The sequence below is a fragment of the Lontra canadensis genome, unplaced genomic scaffold (genome assembly GCF_010015895.1).
Source record: "Lontra canadensis isolate GAN:19392208 unplaced genomic scaffold, GSC_riverotter_1.0 scaffold11, whole genome shotgun sequence".
In the NCBI taxonomy this organism is placed as follows: Eukaryota; Metazoa; Chordata; class Mammalia; order Carnivora; family Mustelidae; genus Lontra; species Lontra canadensis.
This window is the reverse complement of record NW_022631005.1, coordinates 462,863-484,316: the sequence shown is the minus strand read 5'-3', so window position 1 is coordinate 484,316 and position 21,454 is coordinate 462,863. Positions and strand designations below refer to the sequence as shown.

Here is a 21,454-nt window from a genome sequence, read left to right as displayed (position 1 = left end):
GAGTTAAAGATTCATTTTATTTAGGCGAAGTTTCACTGGAGGTGTGTAAATGTGTGTGTGTGTGTGTGTGTGTGTAGCTTCCTGATGTTGAATAGATTCTTTTAAACTAGTAAAAGAAGCAGTAAAATGAGCTGCTGGCCTTACAGCTTTACAACTTAGTTGTACCTATTCTGTTAAATAGGAAAAAAATGTGTATCATGTATCATGGATGTGAATGCATGTATTAAATGTAGAATGACTGACTTCTTAGGAAGTTAGTTCTGGTGAGTGTTCAAGCCCTAAAAACAGATTTCTCAGATATCAGAGCTTAAATTCATTATAAAATTTAAGCTCCCTTCCATCTGTCAGGTTACCCTTCCTTTTTAACTTTATAAGAGGGATGGTTATCCACCCTACTTGACTGCTTTTCCCATTGTTTATTCAGCTGTATGCTCAGAGTCTTGTTGTTTAACAAAATACTGTGTATTTTGCATTGGAGTTGTGCTGTAAATTGCCTGGAAGAAAGAAATTATGAAATATTTAATATATTATTACTAGTAGCAGCATTATAATTTTTCTACAAAAATTATTTTTAAAAGAAACCTTTAATTTGACTCAGAAAGCAATTCACATAGATTCTGTAAAAATTTTATCTTAACATGTAGTAGTAGCTATTTTATAAGCATTTGTTGAAAAAATTTATTTCATTCATATATATATATATATGTATATGTGTATCTTTTCCTCATGACTGCCTTTGGACATGATGGCCTTTGACATTTTTTTTTAAGTTCCTTGTTAGAGGTAAATCAATTATTTCAGGTGATAGCTAAGGTTAAACTCCTCTTATCTAGTTCCAGTTTCAGTGCATTTTATCCATGTACATCAGTAATATCAAATGATCCTGAATTTTTTTTTTAGGGCCCTTTTAGCTGTACCTTTTCACTCAGGATCAATCTTAGTGCCATTTTCATGTTTTGTACAATTCTATATGTGATTGCTCTTTGACTTGGATATTTGTGGTCAAACCGATGCCATGCGGGGCTCCATCCCAGGACCCTGGGATCATGACTCGAGCCGAAGGCAGAGGCTTTAACCCACTGAGCCACCCAGGCACCCCCATTATTAGGTTCTTTGGACATAAAGTGAATCAGTGTGGAATGTAATACATGTATATTTAAAACTCTAATGGAAAATAATGAAATGCCTACGTTATTCTATAAACTCTACATATATGTTCATTCCCTAAGAGCTGTTATTTAACACTCTATTTTTAAAAGACAACTACTTCTTCCTACAAATTGGGGAAGGATTCTTATAATGATAAAACAAAGGAAGATAGTACTTGGGTGGGAAAGAGCTGGATTATTTTAAGATGAACTGCTTTGTTATCATATTGGTTGTTCTTTCTTTGTTGGATTATAAGCAGCATTTTTTTTTTAATTTGGTAACTAAAGAACCTGATTTACTTAATTTGTTCAGGAATAATAGTTCCATAAGATAAGGAGTCTATTTGGTGTTTTTTAAAATATTATATATTTTAAAGTGCATACACACAAGCTGGGAGAGGGGTGGGGGAGAGGAAGGGGAGAGAGAGAATCTCAAGTGGACTCCTCCCTGAGCATGAGCCCCCTGCCCCCTGACAACGACACTGGGCTCAATCTCACGACCCTGAGATGATGACCTGAGCTGAAATCAAGATTCAGATGCTTAACTGACTGAGCCACCCAGGCACCCTAGGAATCCCATTTTGATAGTTTAGGGGAACCAAGTTCAAATATATGTAATTTTAACATCCCCATTTATAAGGATGTAGGGTAGAGAATTTATGTTTCTTAATTTGGCATTTTATAATTATTGCTCTGAAATAACAAAATGTAAGTGCTCCTTATTTTCAGTTATAATTGTTGCTTGATAAGGAGCATCTTCATAAAGGTTGATATCAGACATTTTAAAATGAACTGCTTTGTTATTGGTTGCTATTTCTTTACTGGATTATAAAAAAGCATTCTTTTTTAATGTAACATAAAGAACCTGATTTACTACTTAATTTGTCAAGAGTAATATTTTTTTAAGAGAATTCTTGTTTTAAAAGTGGTAAGTAATCTGGAGTCTGTGTAAAACAGTACTTCCTTCAAAAGTCCCTGAACCATGGAATACATATTTCTACTATAATACGGCAAAAAAAAAACACAAACCAATAGTGGTCTATTTTTAGTGTCAAAATGAAATTTATATTAAGTTTCTTTGCCTCAGGTTTTATTTATAAACGCTCTCAAACGATTTATGTGACTTAATACATCAGTATTGCTTATTCTTGGGTAATGGGTTTTCTATGAGTATTTGAAGTCTTGTATGTTTATCTATACTAACAATAGATTCTTTTATAGTTAACAAACTTATTTCATTGTTAATGGTGGTTTTACATGTTGTGGAAATGAATTTCCTTATCATTTTACTTATTTGATCAAATTGAAAATCTTAACTATATTTTAAAACTTTTTGCCACAGCGTTTTACCAACGAGGATCATTTGGCTGTCCATAAACATAAACATGAGATGACACTGAAATTTGGTCCAGCACGTAATGACAGTGTCATTGTGGCTGGTTAGTATATGCTTTTATTAATAGCTTATATACATATTTCACCTGGAATGTGCACAATTTTTGTGTATTCTCTGTAAATAATATAGTCTGGTGATAATCCAATTACTTCATTTACAGTAAATGTTGGCAACATGTATTTTACCCATTACATTTCCATGTTTCCTTCTGACCATTCATTTCACTTTTCCGTGTGGTTTTCCAATGTAGATTTCAATGTATTGTGGAAATTAATTAGAACCCCAGGAGCATTTATCGCATCTCCAAAGTTTACATTTAATTGATAATTGAACTAATGTGATGTTTAGTCAATGTTTCTTTTAGCTTTTTACAACCTGGTTTGAAATGCTGTGGGAAGGTGGGAAATGATCAAGCTCCTCCTGTTGGAGAAAGATCAGTTAGCCGACTTGTTCACTAGAATTTTATTTATACTTCTTTTGCGACTAAAACATCTGTGTTAGTAAAAATACTCTCAAGGGACCTAAATTCAGTCAGTGCCTCTTTTGTGTGTTTTGATCAGATGATTATCTTTCACAGTATGTGAAAAGAGAAAATTCATGCATTGTTTTAATTATCCTTTCATGCTGTATTAGCTGCCCCTTTTTTGGTATTTAAATATATATGTACACACATTTATGTATATGGACACACACATAATATGCATAGTTCTACTGCATTTTGTATATTTTAAAACAAAGTTTTATATAAAATATATTTATATAAATTTCAGACCCTTTTGTATCATAACCACAGAGTCACATAAGTATTCAAAATCAACCATAAATTATTCTTTTGTCTTTTGAAGTTTGGGTTCTACTATTTATCTGGAATTAATCCTGAAATCTGAATATTATTAGTATTTTGAAATGATTACCCAACATAAAGGTTGAATTATCATATGCAAGGCTTTGCAGAGATAATGAGGCAGATGGTTTTTCCTATACTTTCAGTATCATGATTTTTATAATGAAAAAGTTTGAGTTAACAAAGTTGGTTATTTTTCAAAAACTATTTAGGAAAAATGAAAGAGCATGTTGAGCATTTCTTTAGTTCCATAAGTAAAAGGAAGCAGAGAAGAGTGAGTTAGGCACTTCTTTAGAATATTGTACATCAGATATTAGGAGCTGGAACCCAAAAAAGTAGTCAAACAGAATAACAACAGTCTAGGCAGTTCACCCTCCTAGGCATGAAAGGTCTTTGCTTGTCTGAGATTTATTGCACTAGACCAGTATCTGTAACTTTTCAACTCAAAAATGTTTTGAGATTGGTTTCTAGAAATTTCCTATTGGTTTACCTTTATTACAGTAGAAGAATAGAACACATTTAAACATAGCACTTGACCATTTTTTTTTTTTACTAACATGTTGAAATTAGTAGTTTAGCATTACTGTGTAAGTGTAATGCATGATGTGTGTGGTATATATTTGATGATCAATATCCATAAGCCACTGCATGTTTAAACAGTTGTGCCTGTGTTGACTTTTCTTTTCTCATACCTAATCATTCCAGTAGTCACTGATAACAGTGGTTTATGCGTATATTTTATTTGTAAGACTTTTCTCTTCCTTTACCACACATTAGGAGCCTTTTGTTGAGCTGAGATAGACGAACCCTTTGGCTGTGAACAGAGGAGACAAATTTCTATTCAGTTTACTAATTCACCTATAAAGGACTTAAGCTGATATGTGTACTCTGAGCCCTTGCTGTAATACAATTTCAGAAGTCTTTTTAGGGTTAGTGGGTATGTATGTTGTAGACTAATAGGTAAAATGATGGCTTTAGTAATTTAGGTAATACTAGTAGTGTTTGAGATAGACTTACATTATATCTAGTATGTATGACATATATTATCATCATAGGTCATTATAGTGTTAAATATATTTATATGTAGTAAGCATGTTATATTGTAGATAGATGTGGGCAAAGATGAAATAATACTACTTACTGCCAATTCTGGGGATATAATATTTAACAAATATATGAATTTTAATTTTATATAAAATCTTAAATTAGGAGTCATCTTTATACTTTTATTTAGCTTAGACGAGATTCCTGATAAAACTTGTAACTTGATGCCCTGTGCCACCAGCTTTTATCAGTATGAATAAATAGCCTGGAAAATAATAAGATGAATAGACAAAATCCATATAAAAATACTATTTTTTGTTTAACATGGACCCTAACTTGTATTTATTCCATAACCAGTACATGTGTTAATGTATATAACATGAGTACATATTCAAGTATAGTTAAAATATTTTACATTGTGAGAAAGTAGAGTTGACTATTCCTCTATTGTCTAGAAATTAAAGTAGAACATTCCATAAATAAGTAACTCTTATATAGCCCATAGTTCAAAGCTTGAAAAATCCATTAAAATAGAAAACTGGCTTCTGTGGATAGTGATAAAAGAGGGTTTTGTTTTGGTTTGTTTTTGTTTTAGGGCTCTTGCTTTAACCTTCTTTTTCTTCCTTGTAGTATTTTGGTCTACCTCCTAAAATTCTGTTTTATCTTAAGCTTGCTTTCCTAATAGACTATGAACACTAGTGGAAGGTCCAAGCTAGAGTGAATGAATATACATGCTCTTGCCCTAGTTTTCCCCAAACTGCATGTATTTTAAACAATCATAATTTTTAATAATATAAACTTTTAAAAATTCTTACTGCCTTAAATAATGATAGTAGTTGATCTCTGAGTAGAAGATGCTTATGTCATTCTACTAAAAGAGAAGGTTTGGACTAAGGAACGAGAAGGACTTTTTTCATACTTTTATGGTTCATAAAGTTGGAGGAAATATCTTGAACTGCAACAAAAACTTAACCAAATTTTGTTTGCTTTAAAGGAAGAGGTCTTTCCAAAGAGAATTAACAGCTGACTGAACCAATCCTGCTAATTTGTTAAGTTACTAGCTATATTTTAATGTCCTGTATGATATTTAAATCTATGTGGTTGCTTCTTGACATTTATTTCAGATCAGACCCCAACACCAACAAGATTTTTGAAAAACTGTGAAGAAGTGGGTTTGTTTAATGAACTGGCAAGTCCATTTGAGAATGAATTCAAGAAAGCCTCTGAAGACGACATTAAAAAAGTATGTTGTTAATCATGAAATTAAAAGAGTACTTCTAACAAAACAATTGTCCTAGCTTACACTTCTTGCTTGCTTATTTTACATACACTGATTGGCATTTATTGAACTTCTGACATTTTCTTTAATGTTTATATTTTAGATGCCTCTAGATTTATCCCCTCTTGCAACACCCATCATAAGAAGCAAAATTGAGGAGCCCTCTGTTGTAGAAACAACTCACCAGGATAGTCCTTTACCTCACCCAGAGTCTACTACCAGTGATGAAAAGGTTAGAAATTTATATTTTTGGTAGAAACACGAACATGGTGTAAAAAAACTATCCCAAGTAAAGTTAAATATTTGATTTACCTAAAATGTTAATATAATAAGTTGTACATAATTGAGTATCAGGTTATAATAGTCTTATATGTGAAAGCCTGTGAATACTCAGAAACTTCAGGGAAAGATGTCACCTTTATAGATAATTGGCGTTTTATTACACACAGAAAAATTATAGGGGAGAACAGTTATTTTAGATAAAAGTTATTTTTTTAAGGCTACAAGAATTTGTAAAGTGAATTTAGTTTTTGGGTTTTGCTATTTTATTCTTCGCCACTTTTATATAGTGACAGCTTTTTCTTTACAACTAAAAATTGCTTGAACCAGGGTTGTTTAGGCTTTTTAAGGGCTAAATGAATAGTTACTCATTATCAGCAATGGGTCTTTGGTATTACCAACTAAGATGATGATGATACTATCTGAGTATAAGCCTTTTGTAGGTGGTTTAGGGCCTCATTCCTGGATCTTGAATACCTTGGTAACTTGGGACCCCTGGGCTATAGTGTGTGTTGAGTAACCATTATTGTGTTTTGTTTTGTTTTGTTTTGTTTTGTTTTTTTTAAAGAGAGGGGAAGAGGGAGAGGAGTGGGGAGGGGGCTGAAGGAGGAGAGAGAGAATCTTCAGCAGGCTCCATGCCCAGCGCAGAGCCTAACAACAGGCTCAATCTCAAAACCCTGAGGATCACGACCTGAGCTGAAATCTAAGAATTGGATGCTTAACCAGCTGAGTCACTTAGGTGCCACATGGGTATTTCTTGATCACTTTTTATTCATAAACACTTACAGTGAACTCATGGGGCACTGTGTGTGGCACAATGAAGAGGCAGTGACAGTGTCTTTTTCTAGATGATGATATTCTAAAACCGTAAATGAATTAACGGACTTCTGTCATGGCAAGGAATCTAGAAGTAAGGCAGAAAAAGTAACGATCTACTTAGGAATAAATGCTTTGACCTTAGATCTTTTGTGGGTTTTTTCACCTCATTTCCTAATTATAGAAGTGAGTCTCATTATAAAAACTTTTAAGAATACAGAAAAATTATGAGGAAGAAAAGCAAAACCACCTGTTAGCCCATAATTGAGTGATACAAATTACTAATATTTTGAAACATTTTTTCATAGATATATGCATGCATTTTCATTAGAAGGATAGATGGATACAAAGAAAAACTCAAAGATTCTAGTTTACTTTTTAATTTTTTTAAAGATTTTATTTATTTATTTTTTGGAGAGCGAGAAAGCGAGAGACAAAGCACAAGTGGAGGACGAGGGAGAAGCAGACTCTCTGCTGAGCAGGGAGCCTGATGTGGGGCTCGATCCCTAGAACCTCAAGATCATGACCTGAACCAAAGGTAGACCCTTACCAACTGAGCCACCCAGGCACCCCTATTTTTTAATTTAAAACAAAAATTAAAAATTTTTAAGTAAGCGGTACACCCAATGTGGGGCTTGAACTTATGACCCCAAGACCAAGAGTCGCATACTCTACGAACTGAACCAGCCAGGCAGGTCAATCCTAGTTTACTTTTATATTGTGCTTTAGACATTCAGCATTAATGAACACTTCCCATGTCCTTAGAAAATTTCCAAAGTACTAAGTTTTAATTTTTTTTTTTAAAGATTTTATTTATTTATTTGACAGACAGAGATCACAAGTAGGCAGAGAGGTAGGCAGAGAGAGAGGAGGAAGCAGGCTCCCCGCTGAGCAGAGAGCCCGATGCGGTGCTCGATCCCAGGACCCTGGGATCATGACCTGAGCCAAAAGCAGAGGCTTTAACCCACTGAGCCACCCAGGCGCCCCTTAATTGTTTTTTTTTGTTTTGTTTTGTTTTTTACCATTATCTTAATATATCAAATTATCCTGTTCTTTTTGGACATAAAGATTGTTTCTGTGTTATCACAGTTACAGGAAATGCTGTTAACTCTGTGGTAGAAGTATCTTTTTTTCTAAAGAGCTTTCTAGTCCCTTCACACTCAACAGTTTTCCCCTCTTCATTGTTGCTTTAGCATATTTCAAGGATAATTATTCTTTCTGCATTCCTGTCTCTATCCTCCCCCTGGGCAAGGCATAGTCTGTTTGGGCCTCCTTCACTACTCTTTCTCACTTTTCTTCTTAGGTATCTCATCTACATTCATAACTTATAAAAACAACTACATGCTGATGGTTCTCAAACTTATATCAACTAAGGTATCTCCTGGATTTCCATATTCATCTCTGACTCCCATTGTGACATTTCCCTTTCTATGTCTAATAACCATCTTAATATATCTAAGTCAGAGCTCTTGATTCTTTCTCTCAGTAAATTTTCTTTCCATCCCATCAAGTTGCTCAAGCCAAGAATCCTTAATTCCTTTCCTCTTTCTTTTTTTAAAGATTTTATTTCCTTGAGAGAGAGAGATCACAACTGGGGGGTAGCAGAGGGAGAGGAACGAGCAGACTCCCTGCTGAATGGGGAGCTTGATGTAGGGCTTGATGTCGGGACTCTGAGATCATGACCTAAGCCAAAGTCAGATGCTTAACCCACTGAGCCACCCAAGTGCCCCTCTTTTTCTTCACATCAAAGCAACAGCAAATCTTATCAGACAAACCCCCTGAATTATCCTTAATTTATCTTCTTCATTCTTCAGTGTCACTACTTTACTCCATACCATCATCATCTTTTATGTGGATTATTAACAGTTATCTTCTAACTGGAGTTTCTGCTTCATCTCTAATTTTCTATAGATTACTTTATTTATTTTCATTTATTTATTTTAAAGGTTTTATTTATTTATTTGACAGACAGTGAGTAGTGGGGGATGGTAGCTACCTGAGATTAGTAAACATTTGTACTGTGTTAAAACTTTTTTAACCATTTCTGTTACTGAATTTGTATCAACCATAAACCCAGTCTCTCTGGACCTGTTTCCTCTTTTTACAGTATAATGATGGAGTAGGACTAGGTAATCTCTCCTAAATTTTAAGCTCTATAATTCCCTGAGACTGAATTATATTTTTACAGAAATTCTCATGGAATCAGAGCCAAGTTGCCCAGCCTATTTCTGGATTGATAGGAAAACAAGTTATACTGAGGAGTGGGCGGCACTCTGATGTTTTTAAATTAAAATATTGAACATTGCGTTTGAAACTTTATAGCCACTTCCAAAATTTACTTTGGGGGAGGATATTCTGTTGATGCTTTTAGAAGTATGTTACATTCTGTTCACTCTAAGTTACATGGATTGTCTTATATTTTTAAATCCCACCCTTTCTCTGTCTCATTATTAAATAGGAGATACCATTGGCACAAACTGCACAGCCCACATCAGCTATTGTTCGTCCAGCATCATTACAGGTTCCCAATGTGCTGCTTACAAGTTCTGATTCGAGTGTAATTATTCAGCAAGCAGTACCTTCACCAACCTCAAGTACTGTAATCACCCAGGCACCATCCTCTAACAGGCCAATTGTGTAAGTGATGATTTGGGCCAGTCATTGAACTGTTTATGAATTAAGTTTTTCTTGTCAGAATTTTTCTTCAGGCATTTAATTATTCAAATGTGGTCTTAGGTGTGTGTGTGTGTGTGTGTGTGTGTGTTAATCTGCATGCTTTGAAAAAGTACTAGGTTGGTTTTTTTTTTTTTTCCTAATATTGTAGATTAGAAAATAAATATCTGAAATTTAATTTGAGGGGGAGGGGCAGAGGGAGAGGAAGAGAGAATCTTAAGCGGGCTTCATGTTTAGCATGATGCCTGATGTGAGGTTTGATCTTACAACCCTGAAATCATGACCTGAACCAAAATCTAAGAGTCATACACTTAACCAACTCAACCACCTAGGCACCCCAACTAAAATTTAATTTTAAAAACAAATCAGCATTGAATGTGATTTTAAGGTGGTCTCTTATTTTCCTGCTGTTTCACACAAAATACAAAAATTACTCCCATCAGGTGACATTTCTTTCTGTTCTTACACATATCTCTCAAGCTTTTTTTTTTCTTAAGATTTTACTTTTAAATAATTTCTACACCCAGTGTGGGACTCATACTCATAACCCCATGATCAAGAGTCGCATGCTCCACAGACTGAGCCAGTCAGATGCCCCTCAGGAGCTTCTGATAAAAATTTTTCTCATTAAAAAAAAAAAAATTTCTCATTTAACATTGGAGATTGTCCCAAGTAAATCCATAACTTTTCCTGTTTTTTTCACTGTTGTTTTTTTTCATACTGCTTTATACATTATACATTTAAGATGCAATTAAAAATAGTAAAATTTTACAGTTTGCTTTGCAGTGGCTAGGAAATGTATTTTAAAATGATATAATAGGAGTAAAAATACTCTTGTATTTTTATAGATGACTGATAAGGATTTCTTATCTTTAATTTTCCTTCTTCTGTTTTTCTTAGTCCTGTACCAGGCCCATTTCCTCTTCTATTGCATCTTCCTAATGGACAGACCATGCCTGTTGCTATTCCTGCATCAATTACAAGTTCTAATGTGCATGTTCCAGCTGCAGTCCCAGTAAGTTTGAGATTCAGACTCTTTTAAATCTTTTCTTCATACCAAAACTGACATTTGTAATCACAAAATACACCTAGGGCTGCTTGATTGGTTTATGAAACTGAATCCAACAAAAAACTTATTAGTGGTTAGTAGTATTTACTCGTTTTTATAGTAGAATTTACTTACCTCTTTATTAAAGACAAACATAATTGGTTAGAAAATGTTTTTCCATCCATTTTGTTTTCCTTGTATTATTAATATTAAGAAATTTAATCCTTATTTAATACATTTTAATTTGACTAGATTTGTAGAATCAAATATTAACACAAATTTTTGTCCTTTAGGAAAGTATTTATTCTAGAATACATGTCCAGTAACTCCATATTTTGATTATTATAGGAATTGTTTTGTGAGCTTTTATGGTCAGGTTGGGTTTACAGCATTTCTTTGCTAGCCCAGGCGTGTGAAAATCTAAACACACTAAAACAGTAGGTAGTCCTTCACTTTGCTAATACAAATGTCCCTGAGAAATTGACCATTTTGAAAGATAAATCAAGATGTAAGATCCAAAAGAAAAGTTTCTTGAGGAGCATGTTAAATATATAAATTTTGAAAGTCACAGACAAGTTAAACATCTACTTGTAGTACTTAATAATTCAGTGAATATTTAAAAGCACATTCTTTTGATTAAGTTAGAAATAATACTTTTTTTTACTTATTTTTCATAAAACCATTTTATTCAGACTCTTCAAATGTGTCTTCATTGTTCAGGTTTTTATCATTAGGATCACTTATTAAAACATCTAGCACAATTTTCCAAAACACGTTATTTTTATTTTCACCTGAGTAATTTCAACATAACACTTCCTGAGTCTATCTTCCTAGAAGATTCACCCAAGCCTTGATACTCATTCATGTAATAAAAAAAGTTTGTTTTTTTTACCTTATGCATAGATATTTCTGATCCGTACAATATAATCATTTATTGTATCACTCTTAAAAATTGTTTTTAAAAGTCTGTCTGCAATACCTTCCAACAATTTGAGGTTATATCCCCATACAAATTATTAAAATTAATGTGAAATATTTACTTTCTTATTAACACATTCTTCCAAGTAACCTAAGTTTTGAAAATTAGATTGTTTGAAGTAATTATAAAATAATGTATCATCTTCAGACAGAACTTTGCTGTTCAAAATGCCTTGAGTGACTTCATAAGGACTCAGATATTAGGTGACCACTTCCTCTTTTTTAGGATATTTTTGAAGAGGGAAACATTCTTGCCCTTATATTTGAGATTATATGATTATCCTGTTAAATGTAAATGTGATGAAAAAAACTGAAATGAAAATGGAGAGATAATTTAGCTATATAATAATTACTCAATGTTAATATTAGGTTTTTTAAAAAATGAAGAAGTCTGTTCCAGACTATTATTTTTAGAGAAATTATTAAAGGTAACCGGGTTCTTTATCATTATATAGTATATTAATATATCAATGAACCATGATTTATATATTTTAGAAATTACATATACTTTTTAGAAGAGCAAAATTCATTGTGATGTTATTTGTAAGCCTCATTGTCACAAGTTTTGATGTTTTTTCCTTTCACATCCAAATGGCAGTGTGACAGATCTTTGGGAGATTTGGATCAATTACTTTGAATATTATGAGTCCTATGTAAGAAGAAACCATTTAAACAATTGTGAAAATTAAAGATTAGAGAAGTGTCTCAGAAATTGACAAGTTTTAAAGGATAAATCAGGACATAAGATCAATAGGGATTTAAGGTTTTCTGGTTCTGAACTCTGAGGTTTTTATAGCCATTGTGCAGATACAGCACAGTCATTTTGAATATATTCTCTAGCAATTATTTTTTAATATGTTTTGCATAGCTTGTTCGACCAGTCACCATGGTGCCTAGTGTTCCAGGAATTCCAGGTCCTTCCTCCCCTCAACCAGTACAGTCAGAAGCAAAAATGGTAAGCAAGATTTTACTTGTTCTGCACATTTCTTGAGCCCTTTTTAAACTGGTTTGTCCATTAAAGCCTGCTTCAGATGTACAATATAGATCACATTTTATAAAATTTTAGAAAGTATCACACTATAAAAGAACTAGAAAATTTGGAGAAGTTTCCATTAGCTAGTGACTAGTTAGTGGTACTTTAAAATAAATGGATGGATTTGGAAGTTAAGTTCTAATTCTTGTCATTGGTTTGTCTGTAGCTTTTTTTTTTGGGGGGGGGGGCGGGGGGCTGTAGCTTTTGAAACAAAATCTCCTCCTGGTGGTGGCTAGGAATATTACAGCTGAAACTAGGTGTAATCATCTGAAGGCAGTACAGAGGGTTTTACAGTGACACAAATTAGTTTAACAGTGTTAATAAGAATTCTGAAATCGTATACAAGTTAGCAAATATTACACATAATGTATAAAGAAAAACTACATTTTTGAGTTGTGTTTTGACACTAAGAAATTAGTGTTGATGGGCGCCTGGGTGGCTCAGTGGGTTAAAGCCTCTGCCTGCGGCTCAATTCATAATCCCAGGGTACTAGGATCGAGCCTCACATCAGGCTGTCTTCTCAGCAAGGAGCCTGCCTCCTCCTCCTCTCTGCCTGCTTCTCTGTCTACTTGTGATTTCTGTCTGTCAAATGAATAAATAAAATCTTTAAAAAAAGAAAAGAAATTAGTGTTGTTTAAGGGATGAGCTATAGATTAGGAGACAGGAGACGTGTTTTAATTTTAATCCTAACTCTGCTATTCACTACTCTTAATCAAACCACTTTAACTTTGAGGAGATTCAGTTTCCTTATTTGTAAAATAAAAAGATTAAACTTTTATTTCTAGAGTTTCTCTTAGCCCAGATTCCATAAACCTGCCAAATTCCTTAGTAAAAAAACCTAAAACTGCTGTTTTTGTTTGTTTGTTTGTTTGTTTGTTTGTTTTTTCCTCCTTAATCCATGTAATTCTCCCTTCCATAGCCTCACACACTTCACGGTTTCTTAACATCAGCTGATGACTGCATCCTTAGAAAAATCAATAGATAGTTATTAGACAGCTGTTATTCAAGTTCAGTCCTAGGCGCTTTATTACCAATATAAATTTGTATAAAAACTATTATATATTGCAAAGCTTTAAGTTTTTTTACCTCTGTTCTCCATTATAGCAAATAATCAATCTAAAATTGGCGTGTAATGACTTTAACAATAAAACTTAATACACCATCTGAATGAACAATGGTTGAGGAGTATAAAAATTAGCTGGTTATTGATTGTGGGGAGAGAACTTTTTGAAAACCCAACCGGAATTTTTTTCACATAACAACATGTTTAGCTCAAAGCTTTGGAAATACTAAGATGAATCCTCTTCAGTTAATAGCGGAAAAGCTTCATTGGGAATGTTTTTTACACTTACTACTTTAAACATACTGTACTAGTGAAAAATTAGTTGTACACTGCATCTAAAAATACATCTACATATTCAGTGGATTTTTTTCCTAACAAATCTGATTTGTTCCTTTTGAATTAAAGAAATACTTTGGACTGTAAGAAGAGTAGGCGATATTTGTAGAAACTATTAAACTTAATACTTCAGTAATTTTTCCTTTTAGGTCACCAGGAAATTAACAAGAATAAAAGTGTTTTGTGTGCTTTTATATTAGAAAAAAATCAAAGCTATAACTTTAATAAATTTATATATGGAGAACAATCATTGGTTGGAGGCATGGGGAGTCATAGATTGCCCCACTTAAATTTAACAGTCCAATTAAATTTATTATTAGAATTTTGCTAATGTAAAATAACCATATTTAGGTGATTGCCTATTTTAATTGGGGTAGTAAATAAGATTGTCCTGTTTTAATTAAATAAAAAGACTCAGAAATTAGTCTATTTCCTTTTTTTCTTTAACTTTTCATTATGGGAAATCTCAAACATATACAGAGTAAACAGTTACGGTATAATGAACCCCCATGTACCCATCATCAGCTTCAATTATTAGCAATATAACTGCCATTCTTGTTTTATCTATCCCTCAGATCATTCCCTACCCAATTCAATTATTTTTTAATAGGCCCTTCTTAATGTAAAATTTATATACATTGAAATGAACCAATCTTAACTTTGATATATAAGTGTATTAATGTAACTCACACTGTTCTCATGGTATAGAATGTTAATATCTACCCAGAAAGTTTATTTCCCTTCCCAGCTCTTCTGATCTTTGTCACCAGCAATTGGTTCTAGAATTTCATACAAATGGAATCAATATATATTCTTGAGTCCAGCCAACCATATGTCTGTGAGATTTATCCATGTTGTTGAGTATATCATAATTTGCCTCTTTTTATTGCTGAGTAATACTCCATTGTACAAATTACCACAGTTTCTTTATCCATTCTCTTGTTCATGGACACCTGAATGGTTTTCAGCATTGAGCTTTGTGAATAAAGATGCTGTGCACATTTTTATATAACTCTTTTTATGAATGTTTACTTTCAGTTGGTCTATCTACTCAAGAGTAGAATTGCTGAGTGAGAAGGTAGTTATACATTTAACTTTGTAAGACATTGCCAGACCCTTTGCCAGAGATAGCATTCTCACAAGCAGAGTATGGGAATTCTAGTTGTTCCCACATTTTTGCCAGCCTTTAGTGTTGTCTGTCATTTTCATTATAGATATTTCTAGGAGTTTGTAGGAATATCTCATAGTTTCAATTGCATTTCTGATTTTGCCAGATGCTTTTTTAGTATCTTCTGCTGATTTTTTAAATTGGGTTGTCTCTTATCATTATGTTACAGGAATTCTTTAGATATAATAAATACAAAATTTTTGTTATATGTATCTTACAAATATTTTCTCTTAGTCTGTAGCTTGCCTTTATTTTTTTTATGGTGTATTTGTGCTATCATTGATTGCTACTTTTATCTCCAGTACTTACTTCCTTCTGGTTAATTGGGTTTAATTTGCCTGTGTTTTTTTGGCGAAAGTGGAAGCTTAGATTATTGATTAAATCTTTTTACCTTTCCCATATAGGCATTTAAAACTATAAATTTCTTTTTGTTCACAAGTTTTGATATGCTAGATTTTCATTATCATTTATCTTCTAATTTCCTTTGTGATTTCTTCTTTCAGCTGTGGGTTATTTAAAAGTATATAATTTCCTAAATATCTGGAGGCTTTCTTTTTATCTTACTGATTTCTATTTTAATGACATTGTGGTTTGGGAACTTACCACCTTTGGTATATTGATTGTCCTGTGTTTCCATTTTCTAATATATCATACTTATTGGACTCTTTTGTGAAAATAGACATTGCCATTCTATCCAGGTAACATGAACTGGTAACAAAATAACAATTGCCTGGAATGCTGAGGGAGTTCTGATTAATTGGGTTTTTTTGGTTGTTGTGGTACAGAAATTATTTCACATCTCACCATTGGCTTCGTGTTTGTGTGGGTATGTATTTTTAAATATTTCACACAGGGAGAGCAGGAGGGAGAGGGAGAAACAGGCCTTTCACTGAGCAGGGAGCCCAGACTCTCCTGGGATCATCACTGAGCCTAAGGCAGATGCTTAGCCAGCCGAGCAAGCCAGGCACCCTGGTTTTATATTTTTATCAAATATTAGTAGTCTGTTTCCCCTATCTTAATAACGTAAAATGAACATTGTTGACTATTGTTAGAATTTTCAGTGCTTACATGTCATCAACTGTACTTACATATTGCTCTAAGTACGAAACCAATCTACTAACATTAGGAAATAACCTGAAAATAGTTCAGTTTTTGTAGTTTGATTCATCTTCATATATTTTGCCTTAGCCTCATTTAACAATTAGTTCTTTCGATCGTTACTTATTTAGTGAACATTTCTTAGGTACTAAGAAATTAAGCAGACATGGTCTTAAATCTTGAGATTTTTCTTGCACATGGTTCTGGCGATCATCAAAATTCTTTTTACCTTTTTAAGGCCATTAGTCATGTTTTTCAACAGTTAGAATTATATCAGTGATTTTTGGTTTTTGGTTTTTGGAGCCCTTGATGATAACTTTTGTGCACAAAAACAATTATTCAGGGACAATTTTTAAAAAATACTAGATTTATTAAAAAAAACTTAATTCTTCCTTGAATTCTCAAGGCCAATTTACAAATCCAGTTATATGATGATTATTTTTAAAGGTCTTCAAATATAGTTAATCTTAAACATGCTAAACTTAATTTTAAACTTAATATATCCCATTTTCTCTATAGGCCCCTCAATTATCTAACAAACTTCCCTAAAAACTTTAATAACTTTTAAGTTTGATTAAACTTCGAGTGGGACTTGGTTTCTTAACAGTCTAGTATTAAGAGGATTGGTTAAACTATCTTTGCTCTTCCAACTGAAGTCTTAGACTAAATTGGTCTCTTAAATGTTTTAAATTGAAATTCAAGGGTAACCTGTTACTCTGTGGCAAGTTATTCTAATTACTTCTAGGACATAAAATACAATTTAGCTACATGTTTTTTTTAAGTCTGAATTAAAATGTCAGTGTCCTTAATAAGCTCCAGGGAGCTAAAAAAAAGCTTAGCAAATGAGGAAATAATTATATCATCCCAACTAAAGAAATTGAGACTGGGCTCATATCCCAGTGTGTCTATGTAGGTTTCTTAATGACCAGAAAAATGATCACAGGACTTGACTCTTCTCCATCAGTGATAGGACTCCAAATCCATGCTCTCCAAATGAGTGATTCCCAGATCATCTCCCTTAGATTCATGTTACACATTAAATAATTTTTCTGTTTGCCAGTCTGCCATCCATCCCAGTAAAACTTACAATTTCTTCTTTCATGCTTGAGTTGGATTTTGCTTTGTTGTTGTTTTCAACTCTTTAAAAATATTTAAACATCCTCCCCATTTGATTCTTCATCTCTCCTAAGGATTTATTTGACTAATATCATCATAATCTCTTAATGACATACATACTAAATAGTGATCTGCTAAAATGACATGCGGTTCAGAAGATGTTATATACAAACCTAATGGTAACCACAAATCAAAAACCAGTAGTAGATATGCAAAAAAAGAGAGAAAGAAATCCAAGTATATCACTAAAGAAAGCCAACTTACGATGAGAGAAGAGAGCAAGGGAAGAAAGAAACGAAAGATCTACAAAAACAAAACAAATGAAAGAATGCCAGGAAATACATATCTATCAGTTAATATTCTGAATGTAAATGGACTAAATGCTCCAATCAAAGAAATAGGGTGACAGAATGGATTAAAAAACAAGACCAATCTATATGCTGCCTACAAGAGACTCACTTCAGGCCTAAAGACATATGCAGTTTGAAAGGGAGGAGATGCAGAAACGTTTATCATGCAAATGGATGTGAAAAGAATGCTGGGGTAGCAATACTTATATCAGACAAAATGGACTTTAAAACAAAGACTATAGCAAGAGATATGGACGTTATATAATCATTAAAGGAATGATTAAACAAGAAGACATAACATTATAAATACTTATGCACCCAAGCATAGGAGCACTCAAATACATAAAATGATTAATAACAAATATAAAGGAACTAATTGATAGTAATACAGTGATAGTAGGGAACTCTTAACACTCCACTTACATCGATGAACAGATCATTTAAACTAAAAATCAGGAAACTGGCTTTGAATGATACATTGGATCAGATATTTTAATAGACATATTCAAAATATTCCATCATAAAATAGAATACACATTCTTTTCAAGTGCACTGGAACAGAATAGATCATATATTAGGCTACAAAATATGTCTCAAATTCAAAAATATCAGAGTTACACCATGAGTCTTTTCCAACAATGTAATGAAACTAGGAATCAACCACAAGAAAAAATCAGAAAAGAACACAAATATAACATATTTCTAAACAACAAATGGGTCAACCAACAAATCAAAGAGGAAGTTAAAAAAAAAAAAAAAAGTACATGGAGACAAATGAAAATGCAGTGGTCCAAAATCTTTGGGAAGCAGCAAAAGCAGTTCTAAGAGGAAAGTTTATAGCAATATTGTCTATTAAGAAGCAAAAAAAATCTCAGATAACCTAACCTTACTCCTATAGGTGCTAGAAAACAAAGAACAAACAAAACCCAAACCCAGCAGAAGAAAGGAAAATAAAAAGATTAGAGCTGAAATAAGTGATATAGAAACTATAAAAAAAAAAAAAAGATGAATGAAATCAGGAACCAGTCCTTTGAAAAGATCAACAAAGTTGATAAATCTGTAGCCAGACTCGTCAAAAAGGGAAGGGGGAGACTCAAAATCAGGAACAAAAGAGAAATAACTGACACCACAGAAATACAAAGGATTTTAAGAGCATTATGAAAAATTATATGTCAACAAACTGGGCAACCTAGAAGAAATGATAAATTCCTAGAAACATAACTGCCCAAAAATCAGAAAGCAACAGAAAATTTGAACAGACTGATTACCAGCAATGAAATTGAATCAGTAATCAAATAACTCCCAACAAACAAAAGTCCAGGACCACACAGCTTCACAGATGAGTTTTACCAAACATTTAAAGAAGAGTTAAAACCTTTTCTTCTCAAACTTCTCCAAAAAATAAAAGAGGAAGGAAAACTTCCAAATTCATTCTAGGAGGCCAGTATCACACAGCTACCAAAACCAGGTAAAGACATCACACACACACACACACACACACATACACACACACACACGCAAAAGAGAACTACAGGCTGATCTCTCTGATAAACATAAACATAAAAATCCTCAACAAAATGTTAGCAAATCAAATTCAGTAATACATTAAAAAAAAAATCAGTCACTGTGATCAAGTGGGATTTATTCCAGGGATGCAAGGGTGGTTTAACGTTTGCAGATCATTCAGCTTGATACATCACATCAATAAAGGAAAGGATAAAAGCCATATGATCATTTCAACAGATGCAGAAAAAGCATATACAAAGGACCACATCGATTTGTGATAAAAACCCTCAACAAAGTAGGCTTAGAGGGACCATACCTTAACATAATACAGTTCTTATATGAAAAATCCACAGCTAACATCATAATGGTGAAAAACAGGGAGGTTTTCCTCTGAGGTCAGGAACAGGACAAGTTTTATTCAACACAGTACTAGAAGGCCTAATCACAGCAGTCAAACAAGAGGAAGGAATAAAAGACATCCAAATTAGTAAGAAAGTAAAACTTTTCACTCTTCGTGGATGACATGATGCTATATATAAAAAACCCTAAAGACTCCACCAAAAAACTGCTGTAACCAGTGAATGAATTCAGTGGGTTCACAGGATACAAAATCAATGTACAAAAATCCATTGCATTTCTATATACTAATAATGAAGCAGCAGGAAGAGAAAATAAAAAAAAAAATCCCATTTACAGTTACTCCAAAAATAATGAAATACCAAGGAATAAATTTAGCCAAAGTGGTGAAAGACCTGTACTCTGAAAACTACAAAGCACTGAAGAAATTGAAGATGGTGCAAACAAACAGAAAGACATTCCATGCTCATGCAATGATTGGAAAAACAATTACAGTTAAAATGTCTATACTGCCCAAAGCAATATGCAGATTTAATTCAATCCCTGTCAAAATACCAGCAACATTTTTCATGGAACTACAACAAAACAATCCTAAAATTTTTATGGAGCCACAAAAGACCCCAGTAGCCAAAGCAGTTTGTTTGTTTGTTTGTTTGTTTGTTTTAAAGATTGTATTTATTTACTTGAGAGGGTCAGGGGGAGAAACAGACTCCCTGCTGAGCAGGGAGCCCGATGCGAGACTCAGTCCCAGGACTTCAGGATCATGACCTGAACTGCAGGCAGTCGCTAAACCAACTGAGCCACCCAGGCGCCCCAAAGCAGTTTAAAAAAAAAAATTAAAAAAAAAAAAATATATATATATATTATGTATTTATTTGTCAGAGAAAGAGAGTACACAAGCAGAGGGAACAACAGGCAGAGGGAAAAGCAGGCTTCCCACTGAGCAGGGAGCCCAACTGAGCCACCCAGGCATCCTGCCAAAGCAGTTTTTAAAAAGAATAAAACTGAAGGTAGCGTAATTCCAGACTTGAAGTTATATAACAAAGCTATAGTAATCAGAAAGTGTGGTACTGGCACAGAAATAGGTAAACAGATCAATGGAACAGAATGGAGAGCCCAGAAATAAACCCACAGTTATATGGTCAATTATTCTTCAACAAAGGAGGCAAGAATATGTATTGGGGAGAAGTCTCTTCAACAAATGATACTGGCAAAACTGGACCAGTTTCTTTCATCATACATAAAAATAATCTCGAAATGGATTAAGGTCCTCAATGTGAGAGTTGAAGCCATAAAAATCCTAGAAGAGAGCACAGGCAGTGATTTCTAGGACATTAACTGTAAGGACATCTTTCTAAATTTTCCTGAGGCTAGAGAAAACAAAAGCAAAAATAAATTATTGGAACTATATCAAAATTAAACCTTCTGCACATCAAAGAAAACCAGCAAAACAAAAAGCCTACTGATTGGGAGAAAATATTTGCAAGTGACAGATCTGATAAAGGCTTGGCATCCAAAATATATCAAGAACCTACACAACACCAAAAAAAGACAAATAATCAATAATCCAGCTTAAAAATGGGAAGAAGATGTAAACAGACATTTCTCTGAAGAAGACATGGCCAAGAGACACATGAAAAGATACTCAGTGTCACTCATCATCAGGGAAATGCAAATCAAAACCAAAACGAGATACCACCTTAAACCTGTCAGAAGGTCTAAAATCCAAAACTCAAGAAACAAGTTGGCAAGAATGTAGGGAAAAGGGCAACCCCATGCATTGTTGGCAGGAATGCAAGCTGGGGCAGCTGCTGTAAAAGCCAGTATGGAGGTTCCTCAAAAAATTAAAAATAGTACTACCCTTTGATCCAGTAGTCACACTACTGAGCATTTACCCAAAAAAATACAGAAACCCTAATTGA

General features: G+C 33.4%; 1 protein-coding gene across 8 annotated transcripts in view; it reads left to right on the top strand.

Moving 5' to 3' along the window:
- The window catches only part of ATF2 (activating transcription factor 2), an 83,465-nt gene that overhangs the window by 36,521 nt on the left and 25,490 nt on the right, over nt 1-21,454 (top strand). For 6 of the 8 annotated variants that reach the window (XM_032855941.1, XM_032855940.1, XM_032855939.1 and 3 more), the window contains 6 exons: nt 2,491-2,587; nt 5,557-5,675; nt 5,815-5,943; nt 9,265-9,443; nt 10,380-10,494; nt 12,374-12,460. In XM_032855941.1, the coding sequence (XP_032711832.1) occupies nt 2,491-2,587; nt 5,557-5,675; nt 5,815-5,943; nt 9,265-9,443; nt 10,380-10,494; nt 12,374-12,460 (726 nt within the window). Of the gene's footprint in view, nt 1-2,490; nt 2,588-5,556; nt 5,676-5,814; nt 5,944-9,264; nt 9,448-10,379; nt 10,495-12,373; nt 12,461-21,454 lie in introns of those variants that run through there. The other 2 variants (XM_032855943.1, XM_032855946.1) reach the window with 2 other exon arrangements.